General features: G+C 40.9%; 1 protein-coding gene across 1 annotated transcript in view; it reads right to left on the reverse strand.

Annotated features, from left to right (window-relative positions):
* Window positions 1–17,609, reverse strand: part of DOCK8 (dedicator of cytokinesis 8) — a 226,762-nt gene that overhangs the window by 43,127 nt on the left and 166,026 nt on the right. The window contains exons 27-32 of the mRNA XM_081236682.1: window positions 14,442–14,597; window positions 12,482–12,621; window positions 6,483–6,652; window positions 2,987–3,129; window positions 902–1,084; window positions 439–571 (exon numbers count right to left, since the gene is read on the reverse strand). Of these exons, the coding sequence (XP_081092808.1) occupies window positions 439–571; window positions 902–1,084; window positions 2,987–3,129; window positions 6,483–6,652; window positions 12,482–12,621; window positions 14,442–14,597 (925 nt within the window). The remainder of the gene's footprint in view (window positions 1–438; window positions 572–901; window positions 1,085–2,986; window positions 3,130–6,482; window positions 6,653–12,481; window positions 12,622–14,441; window positions 14,598–17,609) is intronic.

Below are 17,609 nucleotides of genomic sequence, written 5' to 3' on the forward strand. Positions count from 1 at the left end.
TTGTGATCTCAGGAAAGGAGCTTTCCCTTAGAGGAATGGGGTTAACATCACATACATCTTGCACAGAATCCCAGAAGCTGCTTGTCTCTATTACCATAACGTCTTTTTTTTTTTTTTTTTTTTTTTTTTTTTTGTGGTACTCGGGCCTCTCACTGTTGTGGCCTCTCCCGTTGTGGAGCACAGGCTCCGGACGTGCAGGCTCAGTGGCCATGGCTCACAGGCCCAGCCGCTCCGCGGCATGTGGGATCTTCCCGGGCCGGGGCACGAACCCGTGTCCCCTGCATTGGCAGGCGGACTCTCAACCACTGCGCCACCAGGGAAGCCCTACCATAACGTCTTAAGAAAGTGATGGTGTCTACTCATCATGTGGGGAGGACACTCCTTCCCACAAAGGGTACAAAGCTCTGCTGACAGCAGGGAAGGGCCGATCCAACACACCTGGAGCCCGGCAGCGCCGCATCATCTCCCCTCTGGCCCCTTCCCCACGGAGCAAAGCCTCTTCCAGCCTGGCCTTGACGTCCCTCGACTTCTGCAGAACTTGGGTACTGACTTTGTCAGAACTCTGTTTTCCCTGGATCGCACAGAAGCAGAAGGACATTAAGTTTGGTTAGATGTCTGCTCATGGGGAGAATCCTAAAGACAGAACACTTCATGGTGACATCAGCCAGTTTGGACATGTGCTACACAGACACGCCCCGAAGGCTGAAATCCTGTTAACGGGAATGAGGTTCTCTCTGCAGAAGGAAGAGATCCTTTGCCGGTGGAATTATCATAGCTAGATAGGTTATGGATATACAAATAGGCTATGGACTTTAATACAGAAATAAGACAAAGTTAAGGATGCCCCCACTGCCCAAACAGAGGGGAACAGTGACAAGACAGGATAGAACTTGAGCAATACCTTGTATTCAAAACATGAGACACAGATGAAAAGGAGATCTAAAATCCTGTTTAGTTGCATTGATGGCAGGTCAGCAATCCACTTCCTAAGGAGGCTCTGATCAGCATTTTTCATGATCCAGAGGAAGCAAATCATGAGGTTTCGGGTCGTGTCGGCATTCAGCATGTTGTACTGCTTGTAGGGCTGGAAGCAGGCAGATTGGGAGATCGACGTAGGGCAAGAGGCTGAGCAGCAGACACATTGAAAGGGATGCTATTTCCTAAGACACAGTAACTGTACTTTTCCTTGACGGGGATGTTTCCGGGAGCTCTGCCTTCCTCCAGCCGGGGAGGCCGTGTTCTTTTGAGTTGGGCTGCTTTGCAAAGGGGCTGGCCCGGGGCAGTATTCTAACCAGGCTTTCAGCCAGGGCACCCTCTGTTTCAGGAGCAGTGTGGTCTGGTGGTCCGCCCTGGACCTTGACCATGCCCTCCCCCAACCCAATCTCAGTGATACACAGGGCCTTCCCAGCTGTGAGACCTTCAAGTATTATATTTCTCCTTCAAGCTGGCGACTGCAGGGTTGGACTTATAGCAAAGAACTACCCTGGCTGGTTTCCCGAAATACCCTAACTGTTTAAGATTTAGCTTCTTTGTCAGAGTCCAAAGTATAAGGGTCATGAACTGCTCAGCAGATTAATCAAGTGCATAATTCAGTGGAAGCCTCTGTAATGGGACTTTAACCACAATTTATGCTCTCCTGCGGGGGAGGTGTAGGGGCTCAGACTGTTTGCTTTCATACTTTGGCTGCAGTGTTCATTTCAGAGTGCTGAGCACACTTTCTGTCACCCATCCAATCAACACAAAGGACAACATGTGATTCACGTGGCATAGCTAACATCCAACGGAATGTAGTGGTGAAGCTGCAGTGAGGTATCAGTTCATATGTGAGGGGAATGGTAGGTCTGGATGGGAATGATAGGGCTTACGAAATTACTTTAACTTTAGTTTTTCTGAGTCTGCCTACAAGAAGAAGTGAAATCTTTAGATGTATTGAGTATACACACAATATTATAACTTCACAGGAAATAACTTCTAAGAGGTGAAGGTTCTTGGGCTTTTGAGTTTCTCTGTTGGAGACAAACAACAATGTAAAAGGCACACACCACCTCAGGCAGCTAACTTTGGTAAGAAGGTAAGAAGGTGGAGGAGGTCATAAAGCACACCATATTTATTCAACCGTAGGATGACTGATGTCAACTCTCCAGTGTTTCTTTTCTCTTTTTTTACCTCCTGTCCTTCAACTCTCATGGGGGTGTGTGGGGAATGGGGGAGTGCTGGAGGGAAGAGAAGAAAGTCACCCAGCAAAGCAGAATTAGGTTGAGAGGCTGCCTTCCCAGGAAAGAACTGAGCTGAGTTCTCTGCAGATATGAACGCTACACTGAAATGCAAAGTTAAATTAAGCTGGAGGATGCAGCGCTGTCTTGACAAAAGGATTGTCAGAGCTCAGCAAGGAACAGAGGTAGATCCCACCTCAAGTGAATCAGAGGTTGTATTCCTGCACGAGCCCCTCTTCAAGCCCATAGCGTCTGTGCAAAAGGACAGAGCCAAACAACTCTGCTTAGGCTCTCTGGGGACCTAGAAAAGCTGAAGAAGCTTAAGACACCCCCTACCAAGCGACCGGCCTCCTTCAATCTTTTTTTTTAAGGCAGACACAGAATGAATAATATACACATAGAATAAACACAGTGCCAGCCTCCCACCTGAGGGAGCCTTGGTTTGATCTCCTTTGCAATATCTCAGGTTTTCCAAGTTCACCTTTCTTGGTTTTCTGAGCCTTGAACTTAGCACCATTGAAACTGCCTGAATTTGATCTGTGAGTCTCTTGCTGTTGCCAGAACCCTGCCTGACTGTGTGCTGCCTCAACTGTGCCATTTCCCTTTTCAACTGCTAGCTCACAATGATTCCTTCTAGCGTCAAGCAATGAGGCAGAAATCTCACTGCCTGCTCTATGCTGGGTTCGGGTGGGTGAATTTAGGAACAAGCCCATTAAAGGATGGGAAAAGACACAAAATGAAAAATAAACGGCAGAAGTTGTGCATCAACATACCAGGGAAGACAGCGCTGTTCCACTTGTCTTCAAATTAAAATTCCCAGCTATGGCTAGTGCCACATTCTGGTTAATTGCACTGGTCCCTTCTTGTTCTTCATCTGAGCCATTGGTACGATTTTTTCCACTGCGGGCATCTGCAGCTGCAATTAAAATACTATTGGCCTTACCATATGATCCAGAAATCAAGTTCCTTGGTATTTACCCAAAGGAGTTGAAAACTTATGTCCACACAAAAATCTGCACATGGATGCTTATAGCAGCTTTATTCATAATTGCCACAACTTGGAAGCAACCAAGATGTCCTTCAGTAGGTGAATGGATGAATAAACTGTGGCACATCCAGACAATGTGCTAAAAAGAAATGATCTATTAAGCCATGAAAAGGTGAGGAGGAAACTTAAACGCATATTAATAAGTGAAAGAAGCCTATCTGAAAAGGCTACATACTGTGTGATTCCAACTACACGACATCCTGGAAAAGGGAAGACTATGGAGCCGGTAAAAAGTTCAGTGGTTGCCAGGGGTTGGGGGAAGGGAGGGATGAATAGGCAGAGCACAGCAGAATTTTAGGGCAGAGAAACTAATTTGTATGATACTACAATGCTGGATACATATCACTATACGTTTGTCCAAACCCTCAGAATGTACAGCACCAAGAGTGAAACCTAATGTAAATTATGAATTTTGGGTGATTATGATGTCTCAAATGTAGGTTTATCTATTGTAACAAATGCACCCCCCTCTGGAGGGGGCTGCTGATAATGGGGAGGCTGTGCATGTGTGCAGGCAGGGGGTGTATGGGAAACCTCTGTACCTTCCTCTCAATTTTGCTATAAACCCAAAACTGCTCTAAAAAATAAAGTCTTAAAAAATCTTTCTTGCCATCAAGCTAAAGATGGTATTACCCTATGTTCCCTACCCACTGCCCCATGTGTGACTGATACTTAGTTACTAAGGTCAGCACAGTAATTTTAAACCTGAAATTTAGCATTATTTATCTGCTATAGGAAAATAGCATCTATTTATTCCTGTTTAGCATCTATAGGAAAAAGTAGGCAGTCTAATAAAAGAGAGAACATGTCCAGCACAAGATTAGGCTGGAAGTTAATTTTTCAAACTGTGAAAAAAAATTTCAAAGCTTTCATAACACTTTTCTATAATATGATATTTTTACTTCATTCATATATTTCAAATAATGACAAAATAGAAAGGAACCTATAATTACAGAATTAAACAGTACCTTACAAAATAACAAGCTATTATCACAATTTCAGCAATAATTTATTAAATTTTGAATATTTGAAATAAATGTTAATTTATTGTATCAATGTAATATAGATGTATCTATATTTATACATAGGTCTAGATGCATGCAAACAAAATAAGGACCCACCAATTAAAAGGCTCGTTTTAAGACCATTATGAATCATACACACAGAAAGTATTAATATTTGTTTAAGCAGTTCTGAGAAAAGTGTGTTAAAACACGTATGACTGATCCATTAAAAACTTGTAATTTTATTAGACCTGTCAACATTATAGTATTTTGACTTTCAATTTTTCATAAAAACTACAGTGTCAACAGTATTTTCACCTGCCAAACTTATAAAAGCAGAACTCAATTTTTAAAAATAATAATTCACTATTGTTTTTAAGTCAGTTGAGTTTTTAAACCAATGGTGAAATGAAGAGCATGTGGCAATTATTCAAGACCTGATAACTTTATCAGGATTAATTTGAGGATACGTTCTCATTTCCCCTAAATGTGCATAGGGTCATGGTTACAAGACAAGGAGAGGAGAGGCTAGAAACATTTGCTGCCAAAATGCTTTTATAGAAGTTCTCTCATTTCATCTTTATCACAACCCTAAGATATAGGCATTGTTATCACATTTTTACAGCCGAGGAATGGAAGGGAAGGCATTAAAAGGCTGAGGAACTTTCCAAAGGTCATATATAGTAATAAACAGGCTGGAATTTGAATTCAGTTGTATCTTTTTTAAAAAATATACTATATTCTTATTAGTTTATCAATCAAAAGATTTCATATGTAACAGATGCACTACATTACCTCCAATAGTAGAATACTTATACTGTTTTCCCGCTTGTCGGCTACATCATGACTATAAAGTTCACTGCATACGTAAAGAAACCATTGAGACTTAAAAGGCTCAAAGACCAAGTGCTGAAAAGTTTTGATCCCAAGTCACTGATCTGGAAAATTCTAATCAACAAGGAAGCTTAGGATAATGCAGGCGTATGTGATTCCCTGCTTTGGGAACAAACAAATCACAGGTCTTCAAGTGAAACTTTCTTGAAAGGTCCAGGCAAAATCCTAGAAATGGTCTGCAAGTCACCTGCCATGCTCTGAACTGCATCTTTAAATCTTGAAGACAACTCTGCTCTCCATTTGCCCTCCAGTCAGGCACTGCTACAGAAAGCTCCATGCACCTCACCCTGCAGCCAGCTCATCTCGTGTGCCGAGCTTGCTTCTGTAATTTCCCTGCCCATTTTTTCCTCATTTTATGAGCTAAAAAATGGTCACCACAAGGATTTTAGAAATAATTTAGTCACATAGGACACTTTGCATTTGGAGGAAGCAAGAAAACATGGATGGTGCTAAGATTCCGAGCATGATTGCTTCCAAGGATGCTGGGCTCAATAAGCATTCCTTGGGATCCTTCCTCAGTTGAGAGAACAAGCAAGGTAATTTTTAAGAACTTCCCTTTGCTGAGGAAAAAGCAAGAACCACTCTGAAGTGGTCAGAATTGTGTGTGTTGTGGGGAGGGTAGGCAGATTGGCTTGTCTTTCTCAGGTCTCAGGTAAGATACTCTTTTTTGGGAGAGGGTAGTTTTGTTTGTCTACATTCCCTAATCCACACAGTAACATGCAAATAAACCCAGGAGGTACACAAAGGCCTCTCAGACAATCTCTCCTTTCCTCTTGTGGCCAAGTGGGAGATACTGACTTTCAACCTTAGAATGAGCCTCTTAGTGACAAAGGCAAAATTCCTCTGCCGTGGCAGAATCTCCTAAGAGTGTCAGACACCATGCTTTTTTTTTTTTTTTTTCGTACTACAAGTGTTTAGACTCATTTGAGCCTGCTTCCTTCCTTAAAAGCTCATAAAAGAAAAAAAAAAGAGAAGGAACAACTTTATTTCAAGGCGTTAGAGCACGGATCTCCAGAAGAAATAATTCTGTTATTATCTTATCCTTTGTGGTGTATGGTCTATAATGTTCATCATATACCAGCAGACCAATGAGTGAATTAATAAACAAACAATTTCTAAATGAAAAACATATACAGGTCTATGTGCCTTAAAAAAAATACACTTATTGGGGCCTATGTTAAAAAAAAGTCTGGAGAGCACCGGTGCTGGGAATTGCTCACACAAGCATATCAACACTGGAGCTAGTAACAGAAACCTCATTTTAGTGGGGCATTTGGCAAGAGCTCCCATCAATCTAAAGAAGGAAACAGAAGGCATTGTTACCTGTAAAGTCACAGAGCTGAGGCAAAGCATCCAAAATGATACCAACCAAAGGCAGGTAGAGGGCAGCAACTTTGACCTTCACCTCTGGTTTGACACAACGCGGGTCCAGGTCGTGAGAACTGAGCAGGCTGTGGATGGCACTGACAGCTTTCCTTTGCACTTTGCTGATCCTATTGGCACCACACAAAAAGCGAAAGGTTATAGTGAAGCGAGGTTGACCAGAATGCTCCTAAACGATGGGGTGATGACATGAAAACCAAGCAAAGTAGGGTAGAGGCATACAGAATCCAGAGACAAACTGCCTGTGTTCTAGTCCTGGCTCTGCTGTTAGCATGATGTTTAAAGTTCATCATGTTGTAGAATCAGTACTTCATTCCTTTTTATTGTTGAATAATATTCCATTGCATAGTCAGATCACATTTTATTTATGCATTCATCAATTGATGGATATTTGGGTTGTTTCTATTTTTTGGCTATTATGAATTATGAATGCTGCTATGAATATTTGTGTATAAGTTTTTGTGTGGTTATAGGTTTTTTATTTCTCTTGGGTATCTACCTGAGGGTGGAATTACTGGATCATCTGGTAACTCTATATTTAACCTTTAGAGGAACCACCAAACTGTTCTCAACAGTGGCTACATCACTTTACATTGCCACTAGCAGTATATGAAGGTTCTATTTTCTCTTTGCCAACACTTGTTATTATCTATCTTTTGTATTACAACCATCCTAGTGGGTATGAAGGTGCTAGGAACTGAATGTTTGTGACCTGCCTCCCAAATTCATATGTTGAAACTTAAGCCCTAATGTGATGGTGTTTGGAGGTGGGGCCTTTGGGAGGGCTTTAGGTCATGACAGCAGAGCCCTCATGAATGAGATTAGTGCCTTTATAAAAGAGACCCCAGAGAGCTCCCTTGCCCCCTTCTGCCATGGGGGTGACACAGCAAGAAGATGGCCATCTGTGAACTAGGGAGTGGGTCCTCACAAGACACTGAATCTGCCAGCTCCTTGATCTTGAACTTCCCAGCCTCCAGAACTGTGAGAAATAAATTTCAGTGGTTTATAAGCCACCTATTCTAAAAATATTCTATGATATTTTTGTTATAGCAGTCTAAAGGAACTAAGACAGAAGGGGTATTTAACTAGTTTTGATATACATTTCCCTGATGGCTAATTATGTTGAAAACCTTTTCATGTACTTATTGGTCACAGCTTCGTTGGAGAAATGTCTATTCTGATCCTTTGCCCTTAAAAAAACTGAGTTATTTGTTCTTTTATTATTGAGTTGTAAGATTTTAAAAATATATTTTAGATACAAATCCCTTATTAGATCTATGATTTGCAAATATTTTCTCCCATTCTGTTTGGTGTCTTTTCACTTTCTTAATGATGTCCTATAAAGCATAGAAGTTTACATTTTAATGAAGTCTAACTTATGTCTTTTGCTGGGTGTATTTTTTATGTCAGATCTAAGAAACTACTGCCTAATCAAATTTCACGAAGATTACCCTTAAGATTTCATCTAAGAGTTTTATAGTTTTAACACTTACCATTAGGTCTTTTATTCATTTTGAGTTAACTTTTGTATATGGTGTGAGATAGGGGTCCAACTTCATTCTTTTGGATGTGGATATCCAGTTTTCCCAGAATCATTTGTTGAAAACACTATTTTTTCGCCATTGATTTTTTTCACACCCTTGTTGAAAAATCAGTTGACTATAAATGTAAGGATTCAATTATAGACTCAATTCAATTTCATTAATTTACATAGATCTATCTTTATGTCAGAACCACACAGTCTTGACTACTTTTGCTTTGTAGTAAGTTTTGAAATTGAGACGTGTGAGTCCTCCAATTTTGTTCTTCTTTTGCAAGATTGTTTTGGCTATATTGGAGTCCCTCGAATTTCCACATGAATTTTAGTATCAGCCTGTCAATTTCTGTAGGGCCAGCTGGAATGTTGAGAGGAATTGCACTGAATTTGTAGATCAATTTAGGGAGTATTGCCATCTTAACAATATTAAATTTTCTGCTCCATGAATACGTCATGCCTCTCAATTTATTTAGATCTCTCTATTTCTTTCTAAAGTGTTTTGTTGTTTTCAGTGTACAAGTCTTGTACTTCTTTTGTTAAATTTATTCCTAAGAATTTTACTCTTTTTTTTTTTTTTTTTTTTTTTTTGCGTTACGCAGGCCTCTCACTGTTGTGGCCTCTCCCCTTGCGGAGCGCAGGCTCCGGACGCACAGGCTCAGCGGCCATGGCTCACGGGCCTAGGCGCTCCGTGGCATGTGGGATCCTCCCGGACCGGGGCACGAACCCGTGTCCCCTGCATCGGCAGGCGGACTCTCAACCACTGCGCCACCAGGGAAGCCCGCAGAATTTTACTCTTTTGATGCTACTTTAAGTGGATTTTTTTTTAAATTTCATATTGTTCATTTCAGGAGTATAGAAATACAGTTAGTTTTTGTATACTGATCTTATACCCTGCAACCTTGCTGAACTCACTTATTACTTTTTTTTTTTTAACAGTAGGTCCTTGTTGGTTATTTTAAATATAGCAGTATGTACATGTCAATCCCAAACTCCCAATCTATCCCTCCCTCCCACCCTTCCCCCTGGTAACCATAAGTTCATTCTCTAAGTCCGTGAGTCACTTATTACCTTTAATAGTTCTTTTAGTGGGTTCTTTAGGATTTTCTATAAACAAATCATGTCATCTGTGAATAGAGATAGCTTTACTTCTTCCTTTCTGATATGGATGCCTTTTATTTCATTTTTTTGTCTAACTTCTCTGAGTAGAACTTCCAGTACAATGTTGAATAGAAGAAGCAAGAGTGGACATTCTTGTCTTGCTCCTGACCTTAGAAGGAAAGTATTCAGTTTTTCACCAATAAGTATGATGTTAGCTGTGGGTTTTTCACAGATGCCTTTATCAGGTTGGGGAAATTCTCATATATTCCTAAAGGGTGTGTGAAGTGTCTTTTTTCAGGAAGAGTTAATGGATTTTGTCAAATGTTTCTTTTCAAACTTTTTATTTTATATTGGAGTATATTTGATTAACAATGTTGTGTTAGTTTCAGGTGTACAGCAAAGTGATTCAGTTATACTTATACATGTATCTATTCTTTTTCAAATTCTTTTCCCATTTAGGGTGTTACATAATATTGAGCAGCGTTCCCTGTGCTATATAGTAGGTCCTTGTTGGTTATCCATTTTAAGTAGAGCAGTGTGTACATGTCAATCCCAAACTCCCCAGCTATCCCTTCCCCCCACCCTTCCCCCCTAGTAACCACAAGTTGGTTCTCTAAGTCTGGGAGTCTGTTTCTGTTTTGTAAATAAGTTCATTTGTATCATTTCTTTTTAGATTTTGCATATAAGCGATATCATACGATATTTCTCTTTCTCTGTCTGACTTACTTCACTCAGTATTTATTCACCTACTGAGATGACTGAGTGGGTTTTATCCTTTATTCTCTTCATATAATGTATTGCATCAACTGATTTTCAGATGCTAAACCAATCTTGCATTCCTGGGATAAATCCTACCTAGCCATGGTGTACAATCCTTTTTATATGTTGTTGGGTGCAGTCTGCCAGTATTTTTTGAGGATGTTTATATCAATATTCGTATTTGTCTGCAGTTCTCTCCTGATGTCTTTGTCTGCTTTTGCCATCAGAGTAATGCTGGTTTTATAGGATGAGCTGGGACGTATTCTCTCCTCTTCTATTTTTTTGGAAGAGTGTGTGAAGGATTGGAATTAATTCTTTAAACATTTGGTAGCGTAACACAAAGATGCTAGATAATTTCCACATTCTTGAAAACCACTATGGATTTAATGATATGTGGATGTTTGTGGATACCCCCAGGTAAGGGGGGTTCCAGAGAGATCCATTAGAAACTAGACCTGTGGCTCCTTTTCAGGAGTTCAGGTATTGAAATGTGTCCCACTGGCCTTGCGCCTCATATGGGAAGGTGTTGGTGAGTCTACTAATTACATTGGCAGCAAAAGGAAGTACTGATCAAAAGGAAATATTGTCAAAGGATAAGATGTTTCTGAGATTTTCACCCACAGGGTAAAGTCTGTGGTGGCATTTTTAATGACTCTCCAGGAGAGTAACTGACAACACCGCGATCAGGGATTCCTGTGTTGCCAAAGGAGTGACACTCTTAATTAGTTTCCTCTGGGGGGTAGAAAAGGTACCTTGTGTGTATTTGTGTGTGTACACATGTGAAGAATGTCCCTACCTGATTGAACATAATCACATCATGGCTTCTGAACATACTCTACTCTGTTGCTAGTATTTAAAATAACAGCAACAATTTTAGGAGGAATCAAAACAGATGTAAAGGCTGTTTCCTTAGACATTTCACTAGAAGAGAAATGGAAAATAGAAACTACCGTTTATGTAAATACTAAAGAGCACTTTTAGAAATCACGTAAATCAGTGCTATTAAAGGACAATTAAGACAAAGCATGTGTGTGTGTGTGTGTGTGTGTGTGCATGTATGAAGGCAATTTTCTTTGTGCATAAGCCTCCTTCTCAGTGCCTTTCAGCATATTTGTCAGGGCACTTTGTGTTGCTGTGGAAATTTATGTTAGCTACAGAGTAGAAAGTTCTATTGTGAAAATTGAGAGGAGTTTAGTTAGGGTTGAGAGAAGACTAAGAAATTGAAGCCTTGGAAAATGAAGCTCTGTAAGGATACACTTGGCACCTGAATTTCTGGAAGGAGGCAGAATTCAGAGCTAAGAACATCAGACTTCCCACAATGACCTGCTGGGCGACAGAGACCTACATTCACTTAGGCAATATCAGTATAGGCAAAGCGCTTAGGACACATTTGTTATTGAAGTTACACTATCTTGTGCTCCTGTAATTGTTTCATACAAGGATGTCCTGTTTTTGTCACAAAATTATAAGCACTTCGAGAGAACTTGAGAATTTCCAATTAGACAAGAATCTATAACATACAGCCATGCTGCCATTAGTCAGCGTACTCTATTCCAGAAACTTCTTTAGCAGAGGAAGGAAGAATGTAGGCATTGTAGGAGTAGGTTCCCAGGCAGGGAGATGATGTGGTATAGGAGGGTGGGCCCTGAGGAGGGACTCTCAAGACCATGGCTCTAGACTTGGCTCTGCTATGTAACTTTTGGCAAGTTCCTTCAATTCTGTGGGCCTCAGGTGAACACCAAAAGGGCTGAACCTAAATTATTTTCCAATCCTAAGGCTCCTCGGATTTGAGCCCCTGAATGGTGAGCTCTCTGGGGGCAGGGGATTTTGTCTGTTTCGTGCATTGAAATATCTCTGATATATTCCAACACTCAACTATGTCTGCCCCATGGTAGGCATTCAGTAATTGCTGAATGGAATGTGTAGTATTGTGGAAGGCATTGTCTGCTTCTGTCCAGTCAGGTCTGATCCTTTGGGCTTATGGAGCAGAGGAAAAGAAGGAAAGAACAGAAGTCCCAGTTCACTGACTTTAAGTCCAGATATTGCCACGTGCCTATAGGTCATCAGGTTTATAAGTAGTGGAAGAATGTGTAAGCCCTGGACCCGTGGCATCTCTCTTAGACTGGGAAGGTCTTTTTGCAAGAAACCTAATCTGGACACGGGGCAACTACCTTCTCATCAGTGGCCACTTCCTTTGTTAGCACTGATCCAAATGGCACCTGGCTGCTGTGTGCACACATCACCCAAGGCATGCACTGCTTCTAAGGAGCTCACGAATCAAGCATCCCTGGGAAACCTAGTAGAATTGGAAACTTCCTCTCAAAGGATAGGAGGTTGAAAAGAGCTATTTTATGGTTTCTCTCCCTACCCCATGCCTTTCCACATTCCTATAGCAGCATTTTCTCTAAACGTGGCTGCTTCTACTCTTTGGAACTGGTGAATGGCAGAGATTTTCGCCAAGCAAGAGAGGCTGAACTGCAAACTTCAGTAAGGAGCACCTTTTTTTTTTTTTCTTTGTGTTCCATTATAAATGTCTGAAACATACCCTTCCCCTTCGGCATCCAGGGCGGCGGCCAGCTCGGTAAAGAGAAGCCCAGCGAGGAAGTGCTGCTGGCGGTACTCTGGTGTCAGATCAAACATGCTGGCAATCTTCTGGTCCTGGAAACTGGAGCAGGAGCTGGAGTTCTACAGAAATGCAAGGAGCAGTTCTATGAGTGACAAGAACTGGAATTAAAATCATGATGGCTAGTATTTATTGAGCACATGCTATGGCCAGGCTCTGTAGGCACGATGCAGTGAAGCAGGTACCACTTGTGTCCCCGTGTGACAGATGAAGAAACTGAGACTTAGGGCGTTCACTCTGCTTTCCCAGCAAAGAGGATTAAAATCTTAGGATCACATTTGGACAGGGAAATGGGGACTCTTTCCAGTGCTATGGCTGTGAGCAGGTGATTCCTCTGTAACAAACTGCCCCCTTTATTTAAGGCTCCTGTTACACTTCTGAATATGGCTTACATACATTCTCTGAATTTTGCTGGCCTGGAAACCAGAAGCAGCGTCAGGCAGAGAAGTGTCAGATTGACCAGTCCTAGGCAATTCCTGTGTTCTTATCTTGGGGGCATACTTTATATGTCACTAGGAGAATCCAAAATGTCTCTGGAAAGCCTTTCCAGTTTGGTGAGGCTGGGGCAGTCAGAAGGGGAATGTGGGAGAGGACCCAGGGCAGAGCTGGCACGTCTGGAACAGCTGCTTGTCAGTCAGCTCTTTCCCAGTTCACAGGAAGATGGTCATGCAGTGCACATCTTGATCATGTCATTTGGCATGAATAGCTAAGAGTTTTAAAAAATTATTAAGACAAGCCTTCTCCTTTGGGCTAGTATTCAAGGAATATGCATCAGAAAGAAAACCTAAGAAGAAGAAATCTTGCCTGCTGCTCTGAGCTACTGATTTGTTCCCTATAAATGGAATGTGACTATTAAACAGCATTCCTTTAAAGTTTTTCTAGAGGACACTAGTCCCCCGAATCATCAATGGAGGAAAAAAAAAGATTTCCAGAGTCCAGTCATATTGGGAATCACTGCTTATCATACGCAGCCTCCCATTTCCTCTCCCATCCCATAGGCATTTATAATTTATATGAACAAGTTAGAGACTCTTGGATGGCCTACTGCAAAGAAACCTGTTAACACGGGGTTTTCAAAATGGATTTGTCTTTGGAATTCTGTATTTGCATAATACCTCTTAACATCCTGTAGAATCTGGGGCCCACCAAACTTAACCTGCAAAATATTGTTCTACAAAAAAAGATTGGCCATGTCAGTCAAAGCCTCATCTCTAAATTTTAATACAAGTGTTACTCTTCTGGGCTGATGAAGAAAAAAACTTGTTAGAAATACACTCTCTATAAAACAGAACACTTGATTAGTTTACAATGAGATCTTTTTAGTGTTTCAAGAGCTAAATTTTCTGGAATATGATCCAAGGAGGAATCACCTTGTGCTGAATTCCATTCTAAAGCACAATCAGCAGAAAGTTCTAGGATCGTTCAAAGATATAATATCCATGTTAAAAACCACTACTAGATCATTTGGGAATCAATATAAAGGAAGCTGCCATTTCTTAAATTTTATGGTGTTGAGGTTTAGGAAAAGGGAAGTGAGCAAAGGAGACTGTCAAGCTAGAGTGGAAAGATGCCTGTCAGACAAAGGAAGATCTGTGACTTTTCTATGAATTACATATTTTTCATAGTGCATAGGGACTCCTTGCTCTACTTGGCCTCAGCAGGGATCCTTGGACCTAGGAAGAAAACAATCACATAGCTTGTAAATGATTAGTTAGATGGCACAACTATGGGTAGCATACTTGTGTGTATCTGGATCAATTGATCTGGCTTGAATAGCTCAATTTTTCTTCTAATTAAGAAGACCAATCTTTACAGGAATAAATGACTAAGCTAAGCTATTTCAATGAAATAGCTTAAACAATTTTTTCAGTTAGCCGATTACCTGGGAAGATATGGAGGGACAGGGAGATGCTGGAGCAGTATCAGTATTCATAAAGAAGAGGTTCAGATTGAGGTAATGTTCGTGGCTGCAGAGAATTCTCAGGAACTCTAGCCTCATGGAAATGAGCATTGGAAGGTTGTTGAGCTTGGCTGACAGCTGGGAAGAAAAATGAGAAGAGAAAAGAGGTGTTTAAGGTGAATGGAGTTGAGGTTGACAGACACAAAAATATCCTTTCTCCCCAGATTAAGGCAATCAATCGAATAAAAACAAATGGGACAGGGCAACAGATGGCAAAGTCTGCATTACCGGGAGGCCCAGTAAATTTTCATCCATTACTGTTCCCTTTAATTATTCTAGTCTAACAGCTATCTGAAATGAGGATGCTTACTGCGACTCCCACCCTTGTCAAATCTCTAATACCATGGCAAGCCTGTGTTAAAAATAATCTGGAGGTATGTCTTCAGTGTAATACAATATAATTTCACAAAAATCCCACTGTGTCTGAGAAACTAAATGAAAGGAGTTGACCCTACATGGGGCCACACAAAATTAATGGAATAGGACTGGATGACTTCAATGCCACAAGTGTTCTTTTGTGGTTTCTAATTAAAGGTTCCCCTGGGAAGTTCTCAAACCAGTGCCCTAGATGAAGGCATCAAATTACTTAGAAAAGCATGTAGTCCCTGCATAACAGCCAAGGAGTTTGCCCCAGACTGGGAGAGGAGGAAGTGGAGGAGAAAGAAAGAGAAAGCTGGAAGAGTTTCCAGGAAAAATCTTCCCTTAAACAAACCAACCCTGAAATAAGCAATGAAAAGCTGGCAAAGGTGATAGTCTGGAAGAGATCTCTTGCTTCCCTCAGGTAGGTTGACAATTGAAGGACCGAGACTCTATGGGCTGTGACTCAGAGACAGCTTCTCTTAAGGCAAAGTAAGGAAAGGAGGGTCTTGATGGACCTTCTACCTCTCAATATATCATTATAAATACTCTGCTGCCGCAGCACAGGAAACCAAGGATCTCATCCTTACACATGCCCATGCTTCCTCTTCATGCACTTTAAGAGCAGTTTTATAAACTATACAATTTAAATGAGCACATGTTTTCAGCCATTTTAGGAAAAGCCATTGTGTTATGGCATTTTGCCTATAGAATCTATAGTTAGACAGTTACTGGAAACAAATGAATACCATTATGTATTATAGAAAAAACAGAATATACGACTTCTGTGTAAAAACATTTACCAGAACCCGTACGCTTGTCAATGTGCATTACTGGCTGATTTTGGACCAATGGGGACACCAGCAAATTGAACTGATTAGAACTTGGTCTTATGCCCATCACTTAATGGCCACTCACAAAGTTGTTGGGTCAAGCCAGCTAATAGAATTTGAAAGCACAAGATTTTTTTTTTTTAACATTTGCATAAGCCTGTTTTAGATCTTTTATTTAAATTACTTTTTTAAAAACATCTTTATTGGAGTATAATTGCTTTATAATGGTGTGTTAGTTTCTGCTGTATAACGAAGTGAGTCAGCTATACATATACATACATCCCCATATCTCCTCCCTCTTGTATCTCCCTCCCACCCTCCCTATCCCACCCCTCTAGGTGGACACAAAGCACTGAGCTGATCTCCCTGGGCTATGTGGCTGCTTCCCACTAGCTATCTATTTTACATTTGGTAGTGTATATATGTCCATGCCACTCTCTCACGTCGTCCCAGCTTACCCTTCCCCCTCCCCGTGTCCTCAAGTCCATTCTCTATGTCTGCGTCTTTATTCTGTCCTGCTCCTAGGTTCTTCAGAACCCTTTTTTTTTTTAGTTTCCATATATATGTGTTAGCATACAGTATTTGTTTTTCTCTTTCTGACTTACTTCACTCTCTATGACAGACTCTAGGTCCATCCACCTCACTACAAATAACTCAATTTCCTTTCTTTTTATGGCTGAGTAATATTCCATTGTATATATGTGTCACATCTTCTTTATCCATTCATCTGTCGATGGACACTTAGGTTGCTTCCATGTCCTGGCTATTGTAAACAGAGCTGCAGTGAACATTGTGGTACATGTATCTTTTTGAACTATGGTTTTCTCAGGGTATATTGCCAGTAGTGGGATTGCTGGGTCATATGGTAGTTCTATTTTTAGTTTTTTGAGGAACCTCCATACTGTTCTCCATAGTGGCTGTATCAATTTACACTCCCACCAACAGTGCAAGAGGGTTCCCTTTTCTCCACACCCTCTCCAGCATTTATTGTTTGTAGATTTTTTTTTAATTTTTATTTATTTATTTATTTACTTATTTATTTATGGCTGTGTTGGCTCTTCGTTTCTGTGTGAGGGCTTTCTCCAGTTGCGGCAAGTGGGGGCCACTCCTCATCGCGGTGCGCGGGCCTCTCACTATCGCGGCCTCTCGTTGCGGAGCACAGGCTCCAGACGCGCAGGCTCAGTATTTGTGGCTCATGGGGCTAGTTGCTCCGCGGCATGTGGGATCTTCCCAGACCAGGGCTCGAACCCCTGTCCCCTGCATTGGCAGGCAGATTCTCAACCACTGCGCCACCAGGGAAGCCCCTGTTTGTAGATTTTTTGATGATGGTCATTCTGACCGGTGTGAGGTGATACCTCACTGTAGTTTTGATTTGCATTTCTCAAATGACTAGTGATGTTGAGCATCCTTTCATGTGTTTGTGGGCAATCTATATATCTGCTTTGGAGAAATGTCTATTTAGGTCTTCTGCCGATTTCTGGATTGGGTTGTTTGTTTTTTTGATATTGAGCTGCATAAGCTGCTTGTATATTTTGGAGATTAATCCTTTGTCAGTTGCTTCATTTGCAAATATTTTCTCCCATTCTGAGGGTTGTCTTTTTGTCTTGTTTATGGTTTCCTTTACTGTGCAAAAGCTTTTAACTTTCATTAGGTCCTATTTGTTTATTTTTGTTTTTACTTCCATTTCTCTAGGAGGTGGGTCTAAAAGGATCTTGCTGTGCTTTATGTCATAGAGTGTTCTGTCTATGCTTTTCTCTAAGAGTTTTATAGTGTCTGGCCTTACATTTACATCTTTAATCCATTTCGAGTTTATTTTTGTGTATGGTGTTAAAGAATGCTCTAATTTTATTCTTTTACATGTAGCTGTCCAGTTTTTCCAGCACCACTTATTGAAGAGGCT

Source organism: Mesoplodon bidens (genome assembly GCF_964165515.1).
Source record: "Mesoplodon bidens genome assembly, chromosome: 6".
Lineage (NCBI taxonomy): Eukaryota > Metazoa > Chordata > Mammalia > Artiodactyla > Ziphiidae > Mesoplodon > Mesoplodon bidens.